This window comes from Micropterus dolomieu, linkage group LG06, assembly GCF_021292245.1.
Source record: "Micropterus dolomieu isolate WLL.071019.BEF.003 ecotype Adirondacks linkage group LG06, ASM2129224v1, whole genome shotgun sequence".
Lineage (NCBI taxonomy): Eukaryota > Metazoa > Chordata > Actinopteri > Centrarchiformes > Centrarchidae > Micropterus > Micropterus dolomieu.
The window spans coordinates 3,124,634-3,139,670 of NC_060155.1; the positions used below are offsets into that span (position 1 = coordinate 3,124,634).

Here is a 15,037-nt window from a genome sequence, read left to right on the forward strand (position 1 = left end):
GCTGAATGGCTTATGATTCTGCCAGGCTGCTACACAGCCCTGCAGGTTTGATTGATGGTAGCACATGTGACACTTTTGCAAAGAGTGTCCAGGCTAAATGCGGTCACCACGGTGGGAAATTACACCAGCCTCCATCCAAATACTGGTAAAATCTGGCTTTGGTGAGTACACTTGCCTCCTCTACCAGCCACTTAACCAACTGCCGTTTAGATTTCTGGTTCTTCCCTGAGAGGAAACACGACTGGGTCGCCTGAAGGTGGGTGGTGAGTTGTAGTTGCTCTGTAAACCGGATTAAAAACATCAGTTACTTATTCCTCTCCCAGTGGTGTCATGCTGTCTCCCTGAACAGTGTCTGTGCCGCTGTTCTGGCGTGGTGTGTGGTTGGCTGGTTTTCCTGGCTGGTGGCGTCACAAGGCTCTTGGTTTGGATTGAAAATCAGTTTTACTGCAGTATTTGCAACCAGCATTATGGCTTGAGGAGCAAAATGTTGAGGTTCCAGATCACTCCCCATTTCGGTTGCTGTTTTGATTCTAGTGCAGGCTCCAGCACCTTAAATCAATCTTCCTTGGATCAGAGCTCATGCTTTTTGTGTTTTTAAGGGAAGTCTTTCTTGGTCGCACTATTACTTTAACTTAACGCACTGTCTAGCAGAGATTGTAATTTACTCAGTATGGTGAAGCATGGCTATTGCTTCAGTACAGATGAAATACAGGGAATTGAATTGAGAAATTGAGCCTGTGTCTGTCACAAAGCAAATACGGAGATGTGTCTGTGTTTCCCTGATGGCTTTCAATCAACCTCTTCAAATAGGAAAGAATGTGGAACTAAGGAAATGGGTATGAAATAAGCGGATGGCCTTCAGGCGAAAAAAAAAGTTATTTTTCCGGAGAGCTCCAAAATTAGGAAATGGAAAGAGCCCGCTGTCTTTTTTCCACTGTCATTTACACACACTCAAGATTGGAAAGAAGATTGGCTGCGAAAAGGAATGGGCAAACTCTTTCTGATTGAGTCTAGTGGGCTAGTGCTTCAGGCTGTAGGTCTCATTACAAGCTGGGATTAGCGGTGGGGAAAAGCGGGTGGGGAAAAGCGGCCAGAGAATCAAAACACAGCACCAGTTCAGGGTGTCGAGAGTTCCCGAGCAAAGTCTGAGAAATCCCCCACACATTCTTTTAGTTTTTAAAAAGTCATAAAATGCACACGAGGTCTGCACAGAAGTTATATTCAGGCCAGGTTATCTTTCGATATGCATTTTATTTGGCTTTTAGGTTTGTCACTTCACATGCTGTTCTGCTGCTGTAAGTATACTTCACACAGACTAAAATCTTGAAACCTGTTAAGACTTCCAAAGTTTGCAATGTATGGAAACTAAAACAGTGTTGGAACCACAGGAAGTAAAATTGAAACCTCTCTACCCACATACAAATTGTCAGTCATTTCCTCAGAATTTAGAAGCCTGTTGACTGCACACTCAATTCTGTATGACTGTAGAGCATGTTGTATAATTGCACAATTATTAATTGTAAAGTATTTAACTTGGCAATATTAACACATTTAATTTGAACTAGGAGCACCTAGAACATCTCAACATAGAAATAGGATTAATAAAGTAAGAAATTAGACTCATGTGTTTTTAATAGTAACATTTTCTGGAAAAACAGTTAACTCAAGTTATATATAAATCTACTTTTATCCAATTAATCAAAATCTAGTCTAGCCCCAAATCAAGCCGGTGCCATAGTAACACCAACGCCGTGTTGTGGTACCAAACCCTTGTGTTTTCCAGCTCATTTCTTATTCACACATGCATACACACAGAGACAGAGCGATGCACCATATGCTTTAAACATACGTGTTAGAAACAGACCAGAAATTGAATATGACCTATTTATAGCACTGCATGTTAAATCAAATCGATGATGGACAAAAGCTGGAAAGAAAGGTGGACCAGCTGGGATCAGATCCTCATCTCATTTGGTTAAAGAGCTTTTATTGGTATAAAAATACTGTTTGAGAATGAAAAATCAGAGGAAACTTACTTACTTTAAAAAATTGTTCATCTTCTCCCCATGCAGCTGCTAATGTTAGGCCAGACCACACCTGCCAAACACCAAATACAGTTACATTTTAGATTTTGCTGAAAAATATATTGGTGTCAGCTGTAAAGAGTTTGAAATAACCACGTAAGACCAGATTTACATTGCTGTTTTTTTACTGGTTGAGACAAATGTGACTCTCACTGTCCACCTTAACTATCATGACATCATCACATCAAAGACTAATTCTATAACTGTGACTATATTTCATATCTTGCCTGTCCTCTCCAGATAAGCGACCCTATATACCGTTTGTACAAGCAGCTTATTACAACCTGATATCCGTTTATTGCTGTAGTGGCAGTGTGACAGTAGCAAAGGAGGAAGTCGGGTGATGTAGAGTGCGAAAGTCGATGTAAGGAGGTAGTTTTGATGGATGAATGGGTCGAACTCTTTCACACAGGACACTAGTGTTCGAATCTCATGTGAAACAAAGTCAGTGTTGCATTATTTAGAATTTAAACCTAACCAAACTGCCATTTCACAACATTAACCACGTGTTTTACCTTGTGTGGCTTTCATAACCAGGGCTCTACGATAACCTTTTTGATTTACGAGCACAGTGAAAAATGTTCAAGTAACAGAGTTTAAAGCCCCTCCAGCCAGTTTTAACCGCCATTTTTGGTGAAAATTCTTTCTCAAACAGAGAATGGGGTTGGGGTTAATAGTTGGACATAATCAATTACCATGACAACCAAAAACTGACCGGCTGGAGTGTTCACTAACGATATGCTGTTAACATCACTACACTGTAAAGTTGAGCACACTACTGTCTGGCAGGAGTAGCTAGTATTTACCCCGCGTATGAGCTGTTATCAATCATACAGTCGATGGTCCTGTCACGCACTGCACATGATAACTCCCATTACGTGTTATAGTGCGCTTACCTTACTTTACAGAGAGACATACCTACTGTAATTTCTAAGTAAATGACATGATAAATTGGTTAGCTAGCTCACAACGATGTTTTAGTTTGATGCTCTGACTTAACGAGGCGTGACGGCATGACAGTGCGCCTGCGCAATCTTGGATAATGACGTATGACTTATGGAATTTTTTTAACAACGTTTTAACAACTAAGCAATTTTTGCAACTTTGAGCACAAAATTAAGGTATTTGTGAAAAAAAATGAGGTATGAGAACATGTTGTTCTCCTTACCTCTCGTGTCTCACACTACATATTGATTGTACTGAGCAGGGTTTTGAGAACAGGAGTGACAGAGATGTTTTCATAAAATGTGACACATTAGTTTAACCATGTACCAGACAGATGGTGTGAAAGATTTGCAGTGCTGTTGTCATTTTTTTCTTTTGACGTGTAGCATTTACATGCTGATGAGTCCAATGAAGTGCATTTCAACAATACTGAAGTTGGGAAATTTCTATGTTTGAATTTCTAACTTAGTAGCATCAGTTAAGTCAGCAGTGGTCTTCTAGTAAGGCTGGGGAATATGGCTGAAATCACTATAGATCTGCTATATATATATTTACATGAAAATAATCAAATTCTTTAGTGTGACTGTGTTTCAGCTGTAATTATAATTTTTAAATTAATTATTTCAAACATTATTAGAACAAAAACCTTTAACAGATTTTTAGAGTTTTGTAACTACACTTTGTCTGTAAACATTAATTTAGACGGCAGAGTTTTGTTAAAGTGAAAACACAGTATTACGATATGATGAAGTAGATAGAAGAATAAATTATTGTTTAATTTCACTTGATTAGGGCTGCACATAATGACGATTTTTTTTAATCTATTAATCTAACAATTATATTTTTGATTAGTTGATTAATCTGACTAATTTTTATATATTCTAAAGGAGCCTTTTACATGATATAATTGATCCAAAATAAACTAATTAATAAATCAATATTTTATATTTTTATTTGTCATATTTAGAATAATGATAATAGTAGCATATCTTAAAATAAATCCAATCACTACTGTGATAATAACAATAACAGACATTGTGCCGTGCTTGTGTGGAGACAGAATTCACTGCTCACGAAGCAGCATGTTGTTGACTGTCTGTATCTGAGGGAATCATGATGCAGCGAAACTTCGACGCACGTAATGCGATACGATGTATTTACGTAATTGATTACGCCGACGAATCGCCCCAGCCCTTCACTTGTTTCAGCCTAATGTTGTGTTCATGTTAGTTGATTTCTGGTTGGCAAGGAGGGGTGGTTTTTTGTCTGCTTTATCAGAATCAGAAGTGATGGATTAAATCTTCAGTCCACACAGAATGATTGAAGACATATCCTAATGTAAGAGTTGTACTTTCTGTAAGGGGTCTTACATCAACCTGGACAGCTGCATCAATCTCACACATGCCTATCAATGTGGTTCATGGATGCAGATATGGACCTTGCAGACAGAAAGATGATGTCCCCATTTTTAATCTTGCCTACAAAGCTCTGTTCTCCATTCAGGAGAAACTGCCATCCATGAGCCCATTGAAATAATGAATATATCAATGTGGAATAAGGCTATACTTTTTTATTTATTTATTTTATTTTTTTACTGAATGTTCTTTAATCATTATCTTTTTGAACTTGTCTGCCAGTTAAGTTTGTGTCGTGGTGGTGTTTCTGAAAACCTTCACAAGAGAGAGACACGAGGTTTAAATGCTATTTTACATTTAGCGATACTGAATTGGTAATACTTCATCACCCTGAACCATTTTGATGCTTAATTATTCTAATGGTGTAGGAAACGATGCTCAGGACGAAGTGTTTAACAGTAGCTGTGATGCATTTGACTCCAGAGTGCTCAGCACTCATCTGGCCTGCCGTCCCCTGCAGCTCTGTAGCTGTCAGAGACTGAAGATGAGCCTCACGTCTGCAGACAGACATAAGTCCAAAATTCAGCTGTTTTTGTTTTCTCCCCTGAAGGACTCTTGCATGTCTGCCGTCTCTGTCATCATGTCTGCCACTGCGTGCTCGCCTCCATCAGAGAGGCAGAGCAATAAACCCAGCGCTACGCCGGCTGCCCTCCAATGACACTGTCAATAACTCGTCTCTGTCCACGGTTCATGATGAATCACATCCTCTCGTCTCCTCCCAAAATACACCCTCAATCAGGGAGGCAGCTAACCTTTTCCTCCTCCTGTGAAGGAAGGGAACATTTAAAAAATTTGAAAGGTCAAGCGGTGCCCAGAACGTACACATCCGGTGATGTCAGCAACAGTTTCTATGGCAGCCAGCTTGGACAGGAGTAGGGAGTTATACAGTAGTGCATGGCTTGATTATTTACAGAGGCGGGGGGGGGGGGCTCTGTCTGACACATCCCGAATGATTTTGTAGAGCAGCATTTGTGAAATACGACCCAGGAACAATGTCTCTTGCTGCTCATCTTGTATCAAGTGAGACTTATTTGTCCCTTTCCTCACTCTTTATGTTTCATTTTGTCCTTTTGTTTCTCTGACTTATTCTATATTTGACTCAACTTGCTACTGCTTGAATAAGAAGCAGGTTTGCCAGCCTTTCTCTTGCCTCAGCAACTCGGCTCGTTAGCAGAATAATCTATTAAAACCAAGGCTCAAGGGAGCTGATTTTAATTTGAGCGATGCCCCAGGGTTGATTTAGCACGTGGATGACTGGAGCAGGCTTTGTTTGAGCTCAGGTGTGCAACTCTAACACTCCCTCCATAGCTCCAGTATTTTGCCGGAGAATGACTCAGTGCAACAGCAACACAACAAAAGCAGAGACTGCTGCTTAACAGGAGCAAGACAGCCAGTCAGCTTCTGCAACGTCAGCCGAGCCCACTGGGGCAGCGGAGCCTCAGTGCTGTCATCAGATTTGTTGAATCAACCCAGCAGCTCGCATCAGAAGAGCCAGACTGAGCGTGGCAGTGGCTGTGATTTGACAGGGACGACGTGGAGAGGTGTAATGATGGTACTGACTTCACTTGCAGGAGCCCAGGTTATGGCTGAAGGCATATACTGTTGGTCTGGGGTCTTCCTCTGCCTGTCTGTGGAGATACTTTAGACTCTGTCTGTGTGTATTAATCATGGATTGGATGCAGTGGAGCCTTATACCACCACCGCCAAGAAGTACCTGGCCCACTATGCCTCAGGATTTCAATGAAACACTGGCTCTGACCACGGCTCTGGGTTACAGTCTGTTAGCCTGTGAGACATGCATGCTGAACTGCTTTGATCCTGTGAGTATGTTCAGCAGGGCTTCATGAGCCTGCTCCCTGTCCGCTTGTACTAGTGTATTCGCTGTTTGAAGCGGTTCCTGTCAGATGTTGTTGGTCTTGTTGGCAGATGAGGCGGTTATGTGACATAATTGATGAGTGCCTGTCAAATGATTTCTGTTGCCCAAGTCAGAACATTTGAATTGTGGGCATTATGTAGACTTTAATTGTGTTTGCCTTTTCTATTAGTGTAATGATTAGGGGAACTAAGTCTGCCCATTCAGCCACCTGGTAACAAATTTCTGCTCCTGAATCACTTGGAGCAGTTTTGTTTTAATAATACAGATTAAAGTGATTTAAAACAATTGAGTGATAAACAGAACCTTATTTACCCCAAATACTCAGTCAGGTCATTCAAACATTATTTTGTCACTGAATTTAACAGTAAGCTTAGCACAGAGGAAATTACTTTGGTCAATTTAAACTTTTTGTTTCAGAAGATTTTGCGATCATGTTTTTCCTGATAACGCTGTATGCCACAAACCCTCCATGCACATGTAGTTCTGCATGAGGGCTGCATAACCATATTCCCCTTCGCTGTTAACAAACATGTTACTTTATGTCACTGTATCGTTTCTAGGCTCATTTGCACAACCTGTAAGTCACTAAGGCTACATTGTTAAAAAAGCAAAAGCAACTTTCACGCACATTGTTCTGCGTGTATATAATGTATGTGAGACACATACGTCAGTTTGCATTGTGAAGTTAGTGAAAAATTAGACAATTAAAAATGATAATGAAACCAAAATCGCTTTAAAAATTACACATTCTTACTGGCAAAATGTAAACTACAGTATAACTTGTGATATTCCATAACTGTCATTGATACCTGTCATGTCAGACTTGCATTAACTAAAAGGCTAAATATTTATGATTTTAGTCAGTCGCAATCTTGTTACAGATTCAGTTGTGTTTGTATCTGTGCTGTTTGCCTTGTTTCTAGCCAATTTTTCAGCTGCCTTGACATCCCTGACCAAACTCCGTGTTCTGTTCACAGGAATCCGCCAAGGTTTCAGACCTCAACCCCAATGCGAAAGCATGGGCCAACCACATGTTTAGCCTGGACCCCAGCGGGAGTGCTGACACCACAACTGCTGCCCTGCAGCCATGGAAGGAAGGCTGCGATAGTTCGGCCGACCCCGGCCCAGAAGGTCAGCCAAAGACTCAGGATACAAAATATTCCATACACTTCTGTATTAATAGTCTGTTATTTGGCCATCATAGCTAATCAGACAATCTGTGGTACACACACACATTCACATGAGAGTAATAAGTCCACAGAAGTAATCTATAAGAGCATCAAGTAAATGGTGATAAGGCATGCCTTCAGTGTGGGAGACCTGAGTTCGATTCCCACTTTGACACATCCACCAATGTGTCCCTGAGCAAGACACTCAACCCCTAGTTGCTCGAGAGGCGTGCGGCCGTATACGGCAATTATAAGTCGCTTTGAATAAAAGCGTCAGCTAAATAAGTAAATCTAAATTGCATCCATTAAGTTGTAGTGTTATGCACCAAAGCCAAATGAGAGCATTTTGGTAATACAGTGGCCACTTAACTGGGAACCTCTAAATTATCTGTCAAAGCAACTGGTAAAATAAACACTGACAAACATGGCGGCAAAAAAGAGGGACTTGGTAAACTGAAACATGAGATGTTTTTTCAGCTGACACACAGAATGGACAGCTAACAGACCATGTAGCGATGGCTGTATTTGACAAAAAGATGTGTATTGGATTAGAATCGCTTAACCACCTTTAAGGAGGGTCAGTTTGACTTGAACACTGTGGGTAGTTAATTTGTAATTTTGAAGCACTAACCAAAATACCATTAAACTTGGGACAGGCCTTTAATTCCTCTCGCACAAAACTGAAATGGGCTACTATGAAACAGTTTATTTATTTCAAACAGAATATTACTTGTATAAAAATTATCCAATGAGATCAAATACACGTCTTCGCGTTATTTGAAGGATTATGTTAAGTTGAGGAATTGAAATGAGCTGAAGCATTAGAGTTTAGCCTATGTAATGACTGGTGTGTTTTTGTTGTTGTTTGTTTTTTTCTGTTTTCTTGGTAATGGTGATGTATGTAGCCTAACCAGGGACAGGGGTTGCAAATTAGCTTCAGCTAGAAACCCTATATGCAACACATCTGTTACAATGTGTCTCTTTTGCATTGTCCCTGACAAATAGACAAATAAATTTAAAAAATGCTCCTCTGCCAACAAACATGACAATACAATATATCTGAAATATTTCAATACATACACATAATGTTGGCTTGTTGAAATAACAGCTGGGGTCTACTCAGAAACCTATTTTACGTTGCAGCCTGCCTCTGTCCGTTCTTGTCACTTTTCTCGTCATGCCGAGACACTTCTTAAATCATTCATACTCAATTTAGCATGAGCTATGAATATTCCAACCACAGTCACCGTTCCCTCCACACAAATGACCGTAATCACTCACTTTAATGTTCCCAGCCAAGTATAGCCAACGCAGAGGCAACAAGGGTATGGTGGCGAAACAGAAATGATTGATTAGTCTGCATTGGACTCTGATTGACGTCCCAGCCTATTTCATCTCCCACGTCCGCGAGGACATTTATGGAAACTTCATTGCTGAAAACTTGAGATTTAATATTGTGCGGCCATTCACTTAGTAGGCTTCACCACTACAAGACTTATGGTAAATTTGCCATCAGGGAAGGAAACTTGTTTTTCTCAGCAGCAACAGTGGCTGGTTCCCTGTCCTTAACCACTCATTGTCACTATAGCTGATCAGTGTTGAGTGGGAAGGGTGTTATTAAAGTGTAGTGTTTACTTCACAACCCTGTGAAGGAATTATGGATTTCATTCAGATATTTGAAATCTTAACCTCACTACCTGCTCTCACCCATGTTTCCTTTAACATTCATACTAGTTTTCTGTTTTTTGGATCCCTCTTTTTCAAGTGACAATCTTACAAAAAACATCTACAGTTGGGGAGAGATTTATTTAAGTATCTTCTGAGTACTCACTTTACATGGTTAAGCGTTCACCATTATTTTATTATGTTATGTTACGAAGAACAATTATTAGGATGGTGACTTATTTAAAACTATAATTTTGTGAAAGAAAAGTGTGTATGTTGAGCTTTCTCTAGGTATAAGTCTGTCTTACGTCTATGACCTCCTTTGAATGCCTTCCTCCCTCTCTATGGATTAGACTTATCTGGTAAACAGGCTTTTAATCTAGGCTCAATTACACTTAAACACTTTAGGTATTAACTTTGTAGGCAGTGTTTTGAAAGTAGTAGTTGCAGACAATTTTGATAATTTTCTCTGGAAAACACGATGAGTTGTCTTTAAGTAGTCTTAAGTGTGAAAGGAAGACTGGAGGATTAACATGGATTAAAGACAGTTACAGAGCAGGTAATTGAAGGTTCACTACGTGCAAAAACCAGCGTGATATTATGAAGCACACTGCGCTTCCCAGAGATCATCTGTCAATCAAACAGTGTGAGCATCTGAGTTTATTTTATGTTTGTGAAGTACGCGTTCCATTGTCCTGCCATGGTGCCTGTTGCTTCTCACGCAAGCTACTGAAGTCTTATTTATTTCAAACCTAAAAGATAAAATGAATGACGCAGGAAGCATGCCAGAGAAAAGGGCCACCAAACAATGTTTGAGTAAGAAATTCTTTAATGAACTGCATGTGTTGTGTAGAGTAGCATAATACAAAAGAATATATGGCTCTGTCACAAGTCACTGAAATCATTGTATGTTTGGCTATTGAAATCAGTTTTTTATATATTTGATGCTTTAACAAGAAATATGTGATTGGCTACCTGACCATAAATCCTCAAATAGGGGATGGGCCCTTTTATTTACCTCAATTGCAGAAGCAACCAGGCCTTAATTTGAATCAGCTTCATGACAGAGTATATTATATCATGTTTACTGAAGACATCTTCATGTTTTCTGATGTTAATTTGCTGTTGATGCCGCTTGTTGCAGTCAGCCCTTTCCTCCATGTCTAAATGTTGTCTAGCTTTAATACAATAAAATCTCAATTCTACAGCACTAATTTAGTTATTACAACAACCTGGACATGCCATACTCACCGTAATGTTGCTCTGAATTGCCGTTCTCTAAGAGAAACACAGTTTTTATTCACTCAATCATTTCCAGTGACATTGCTTTTTTTTTCGTTTTTTTATTGCTGTTAAGCTGTTCCTGAAACTCAACACTCGAGCAGCTTAAAGGACGTAATTCCTCCACTTCTCGGTAGACTGTTAATATGAAACTTTTCATTAAGTCTTAAGTTTCATTGACTGTAGATTAACACCAATAGAAAAAGCTGTAAAGTAAAATTTTTATTTCAGTTTTTCTCTTCAGAGCAGCCTATTAGTGTTCGTGACTTGTTTTTGTTCTGATTGAATCAGTGCTGTAGAAATGTACTATACATTATGCTAAATTAAAGCCGTTACAGGAAAGTAAATGCAACTTGCCCCCAGTGTTTTTTACAACCTTTTTTTGTTTGTTTGTGCTGACCGTTCACCCATTGCTTATTTGAGATGCTTGCATTATTTTAATTTTGATTTTGAAGACAGAGACAGCAATTGATTGGTCCTTACATCGTTTGTGGGCTCTTAAGTAAACCAGAAAAAAGTGTGAAAATAAATGCAAGGTCAGCTGCCATAGATGGCTTCAGGTATTTTTTTCCATGGCACAGGATTTTTCTTTGCTAATTAGGAGGCGGGGATCAGATATGAGGCACTTTGTCCTTTTTAGTTTAAATGGCAGTTGAAATGTCCTCTCCTAACACCTTTAATAATTATTATACCCCCCTTGTTGATTGTCACAGGCTATGAAGCCAGTGAGGACAAGGCTTACAAGGAGCCCCTACTAACCGACCCAGATGAGCCCCCACCGGCACCAGTAATGCTGGCCGAGCCGGCCCCCGTGGCCTCCGTCACCCTGGAGTGCTCCGAGCCATCCTACACAGAATACCCCGAGCCTGGGCAACCAGGGCGCACAGGTGGGCTGGTTAGTGATTTGGTTGGTTGTCAGAGCTGGCTGTAGGCTGATGGCAGATCAGTGTGGGCTACACATGTGTCTACAAGGCCTGGAGACGTCATACAGTTTCCAACCATAGACCATCACCCTGTCAGGAACAACCTAATTCGTAACATGATCTGGTGAGAGTCTTGGGCCTTGGTGATGCATGGTTAAAACCAATTGCGTAGGTTTTCAGGAAATTATATTATTCTTATGTGGCTGATTGGAATAAATGGCATCATATTAAGAGCTGTGCTGCGCCCCAAGTAGCAGAAATTATTGTCTGGAGGATTACAGTGACCGCTTAAGAGCTCTTTGTTGTTTTATGTTTTATTTATGGCAGCATTAAAGTTTCATTGACCAGTACCAGACACTATCTGTGACAAGACATTTGTCTCTAAATACCCTCTACCTGACAGGAATGTCAACACCAAAGCTGAACTGGGAAGGGAGTGCTAGTGCTTCTGTCCCATTGTTTTCAGAGTTTCCAACACACTAAATGATCAGCTCCAGGGGGCACATTTCTGCAAATTAAGCCGATTGCACTACGTAACACAATTTTTGTTCCTGAGTAGTATGTGTTAATTCATAATTTCTTATGCCTCAAAAGTATAGAAAACGGCTATTATTCCCCATAAACTGCTTTTGTGACCAGGACAGTGATATAAATGTACCTATTTCCAACAAGTAAATGGGCACCAGTGAAAGAAATCAGGAAAGCACCGTCTGCAGTTAAATCCAATTTATAGACTTTTAGACTTTTTTATTACGGAGGGGACAACAGAGATGGATACAACACATGGGATTCGCAAAGAGTGTCGCATGAAAATAAAATACTCTGGGAGGGCTCAGCGGCGGCATCAGCATCATCTTAGGGGTCCACCAGCCGCAAAGCCTTGCTGGTCCACCATGGTAACAAGTACCTGTCTCTTCCTCTAAGGGATGTTCGACTACAGAAATTAATCGGTCGAAAACAGCCTAAAAAAAAAAAAAAATTCGGTGTTCGGCCTAATATGTCAACAGACCGATTAAATTTTACAGAATCGGACTAGATGAATTTAGTGCGAGAATACGCGTGACGACGTCAGTTTACAGTATGGAAATAAGATTGATAAGATTATATTCACAGAAAGTATAAGACCTATTACATGTCCCCATTAAAAGTAAATGGACTCATGTAATTTACTTTACCGGACCCTCTAGGGCCTCGGACCCATCCGCCATAGTCTCTCCAAATCCTGTGGGGAAACACAGCGTAAAAAGCACATTTTGACTATTTCATTTATGCAATGGTTTAAAAAAAAAAAGGCAAAATAAATGGAAAAATGTGCTTGTTGAGTATACGTATTCGGGAAAGTTTTTTATTACTTGGTTTTGGCTTCAGCCAAGACTTTTCATTTCGGTGCATTCCTACGTCCTCTGGCTCACTCATTGTACTTCAAAAAGGATTACAGCATCATTAAGACCTTGATGGACGTCTTGAAGTATGATGAGTCCGGCTAGGAGGTCATGGGAGACTTCAAAATGGTGGCATTCCTGATGGGTCTCTAGGGCAGTTTTCCTGCTATCTTTGCCTTTGGGACTGCAGGGACACCAAGGTGCACTACCACAGATGGGACTGTGTTCTCTGATGGGAGGAACATTGTGAAGTGGGAGCAGCTGGTGGACCCCTGGAAGATGCTGATGCCACCACTGCACCTCAAATTGGGCCTAATGAAACAATTTGTCAGAGCTCTAGATAATGAAGTCGGCAGCCTTCAAGTAAAGACAAACTCGTTTTCTCATTGGAAATAGGCACATTTCATAATATTACTGTCCTGGTCACAAACACAAAGTTTGTGGGTATGAACAGCCATTTTCTGTCCTTTTAAGGCTTAAGCAATTAGGAAACAACACGTATTACACAGGGACGAAAAAACATTGTGTGTGAGCCACTAGTAGAGTGGAGAAATGTCTACTTTTTTGGTTAACAAATGAATTTAGACAAGTAAACACTGAACCAATTTTTTCCCAATTTAAAGCCTTAGATTGATTTCCAAGATTGTCTCCCTGTTGATTTATTAATTTCTAAACATTTTGCTTGGCACCCTGGATTTTACAGTGGTGAGTTTATACCAAGAACAGTTTCTGTTTTAAGTGCTGGACCTGAATGAATTCTCATTCAACTTTAATACTTTATACTTTAATTGGCTTCAAAAAGTCCATTTGGTGGGAAATCACACTGGTTAAGTTCTTGGTGAACTACTAATAAGCATGCTGCATGTTTGATGTATAAATAAACCATTTTTCCTGTACTTGTTCATTTAAGCGGTCCTTGAAATGCTTGCTCAGCATCTCTGCTCTACCCCACCCCATCCTGCTTCATATATGGTTTATTTTATTAGGCCTTGCATTTCACTGGTTTGAATAATGGTTTGCTCCCAGGGTCAGGGACTAGTTAGTTAGGTGCCTTTTAATTTACCAAAACACTTCCCCCTTTGTGTCAATAGGCAGCGATCCCCAGCAAGAGAATCCCCAGGAGGGCTTGAGAGAGCACCTGAAGAAGACCTTGGAGTTCTGTCTGTCCCGGTGAGTTTACTTTGGTCATTTTACAGTACATTATATCACAATGAGGCACTGGGTGTATTTAAGACTATGAGTAGGTTTGCTTACAGGGAGGTTTCAGCAAATGGGCTTTCACTTGAAAACCCAAGAAACAGAATGGTGAAGGTAGTTATTCAGGTCCTCTAAATTATAGACTCACAGAATTTTCTGATGTCATGTTGGTCATCAGTCATGGTGAATAATTAGTAGTTCTTTTCTTCAGATGGCCAATATCTCATTCTTAAAAAAGTAACTAAAGATATGTATGCATTTTTCCTACATTGCAACACAGGAATGGAGGAAACAATATGCTGTTGTAAAGGACTTCCTTTACAACAGCAATAGGCTCAGATCCCCCCTACCTCTCATCGCTCAGCAGCTGTTTAACACTTGTTAATGCAGAAAAATAAGTTAAATTGAGCCATAGCAAAAAAAGCTACTCTTAAGTGATTATTAAAGGACAAAATGGTTATTCTGCCTCCTGAAATCCTGTTGATCCTTTTTGTCATCAACAGCACAACAGATCCTCCTACTGTGGTGTGGGTTGTTGAGTTTGTTGTTGAGCTTTTTCTGGGTGCAGTCATTGCTCACTGCTTTTAAGGCGTTGCAAATCGGATGACTCTCACCGATCTATTAGCATGACCAGAAACTTTGACTCAGTTCGACTTTCTCTGTTATGATAGTTTGTTTTATCCTAAAAATCTTGCTTCTTGCCGCTTAAAATCAGCTACAACTGTATTGTTGTATTGATGTTTGTTTGCGTTCAGCTGCCCAATTCCACACATTGCGCATCAATGTTATCTAACGTAATTGGCCAGTAATACTGTAATAACTTTTCACAGTAAAGAGTAGTGTAACGGATTACTATATCCAAAACACTTGCATGATTACAAGTTACTATTCCAAGTATGGCTGCGTTACTTCACTACTGAACGCACCATTCCTGACTTGAAGGACGGGCTGCAGGGAACCAGGACCGGATCTTATGTTGTTAAAGTTAGCTGTTAGCCACAAAACCAAATGAAGAATGGAGAACAATGGAGAGAGGCGTTTTTTCCACAGCTGTAAGTAGCTACTGCCATTATTGTTGAACAGTATAAGATGCAAAGAAC

The 15,037-nt window shown here is 40.1% G+C and overlaps 2 protein-coding genes across 5 annotated transcripts in view; both read left to right on the top strand.

Moving 5' to 3' along the window:
• The window catches only part of LOC123972848 (disco-interacting protein 2 homolog C), a 459,676-nt gene that overhangs the window by 170,035 nt on the left and 274,604 nt on the right, over window positions 1-15,037 (top strand). The gene's annotated exons all lie outside the window — the stretch shown is intronic.
• Window positions 1-15,037, top strand: part of LOC123972849 (la-related protein 4B-like) — a 49,101-nt gene that overhangs the window by 10,569 nt on the left and 23,495 nt on the right. For both annotated transcript variants that reach the window (XM_046052562.1, XM_046052563.1), the window contains exons 3-5: window positions 7,298-7,451; window positions 11,149-11,322; window positions 13,832-13,910. In XM_046052562.1, the coding sequence (XP_045908518.1) occupies window positions 7,298-7,451; window positions 11,149-11,322; window positions 13,832-13,910 (407 nt within the window). The remainder of the gene's footprint in view (window positions 1-7,297; window positions 7,452-11,148; window positions 11,323-13,831; window positions 13,911-15,037) is intronic.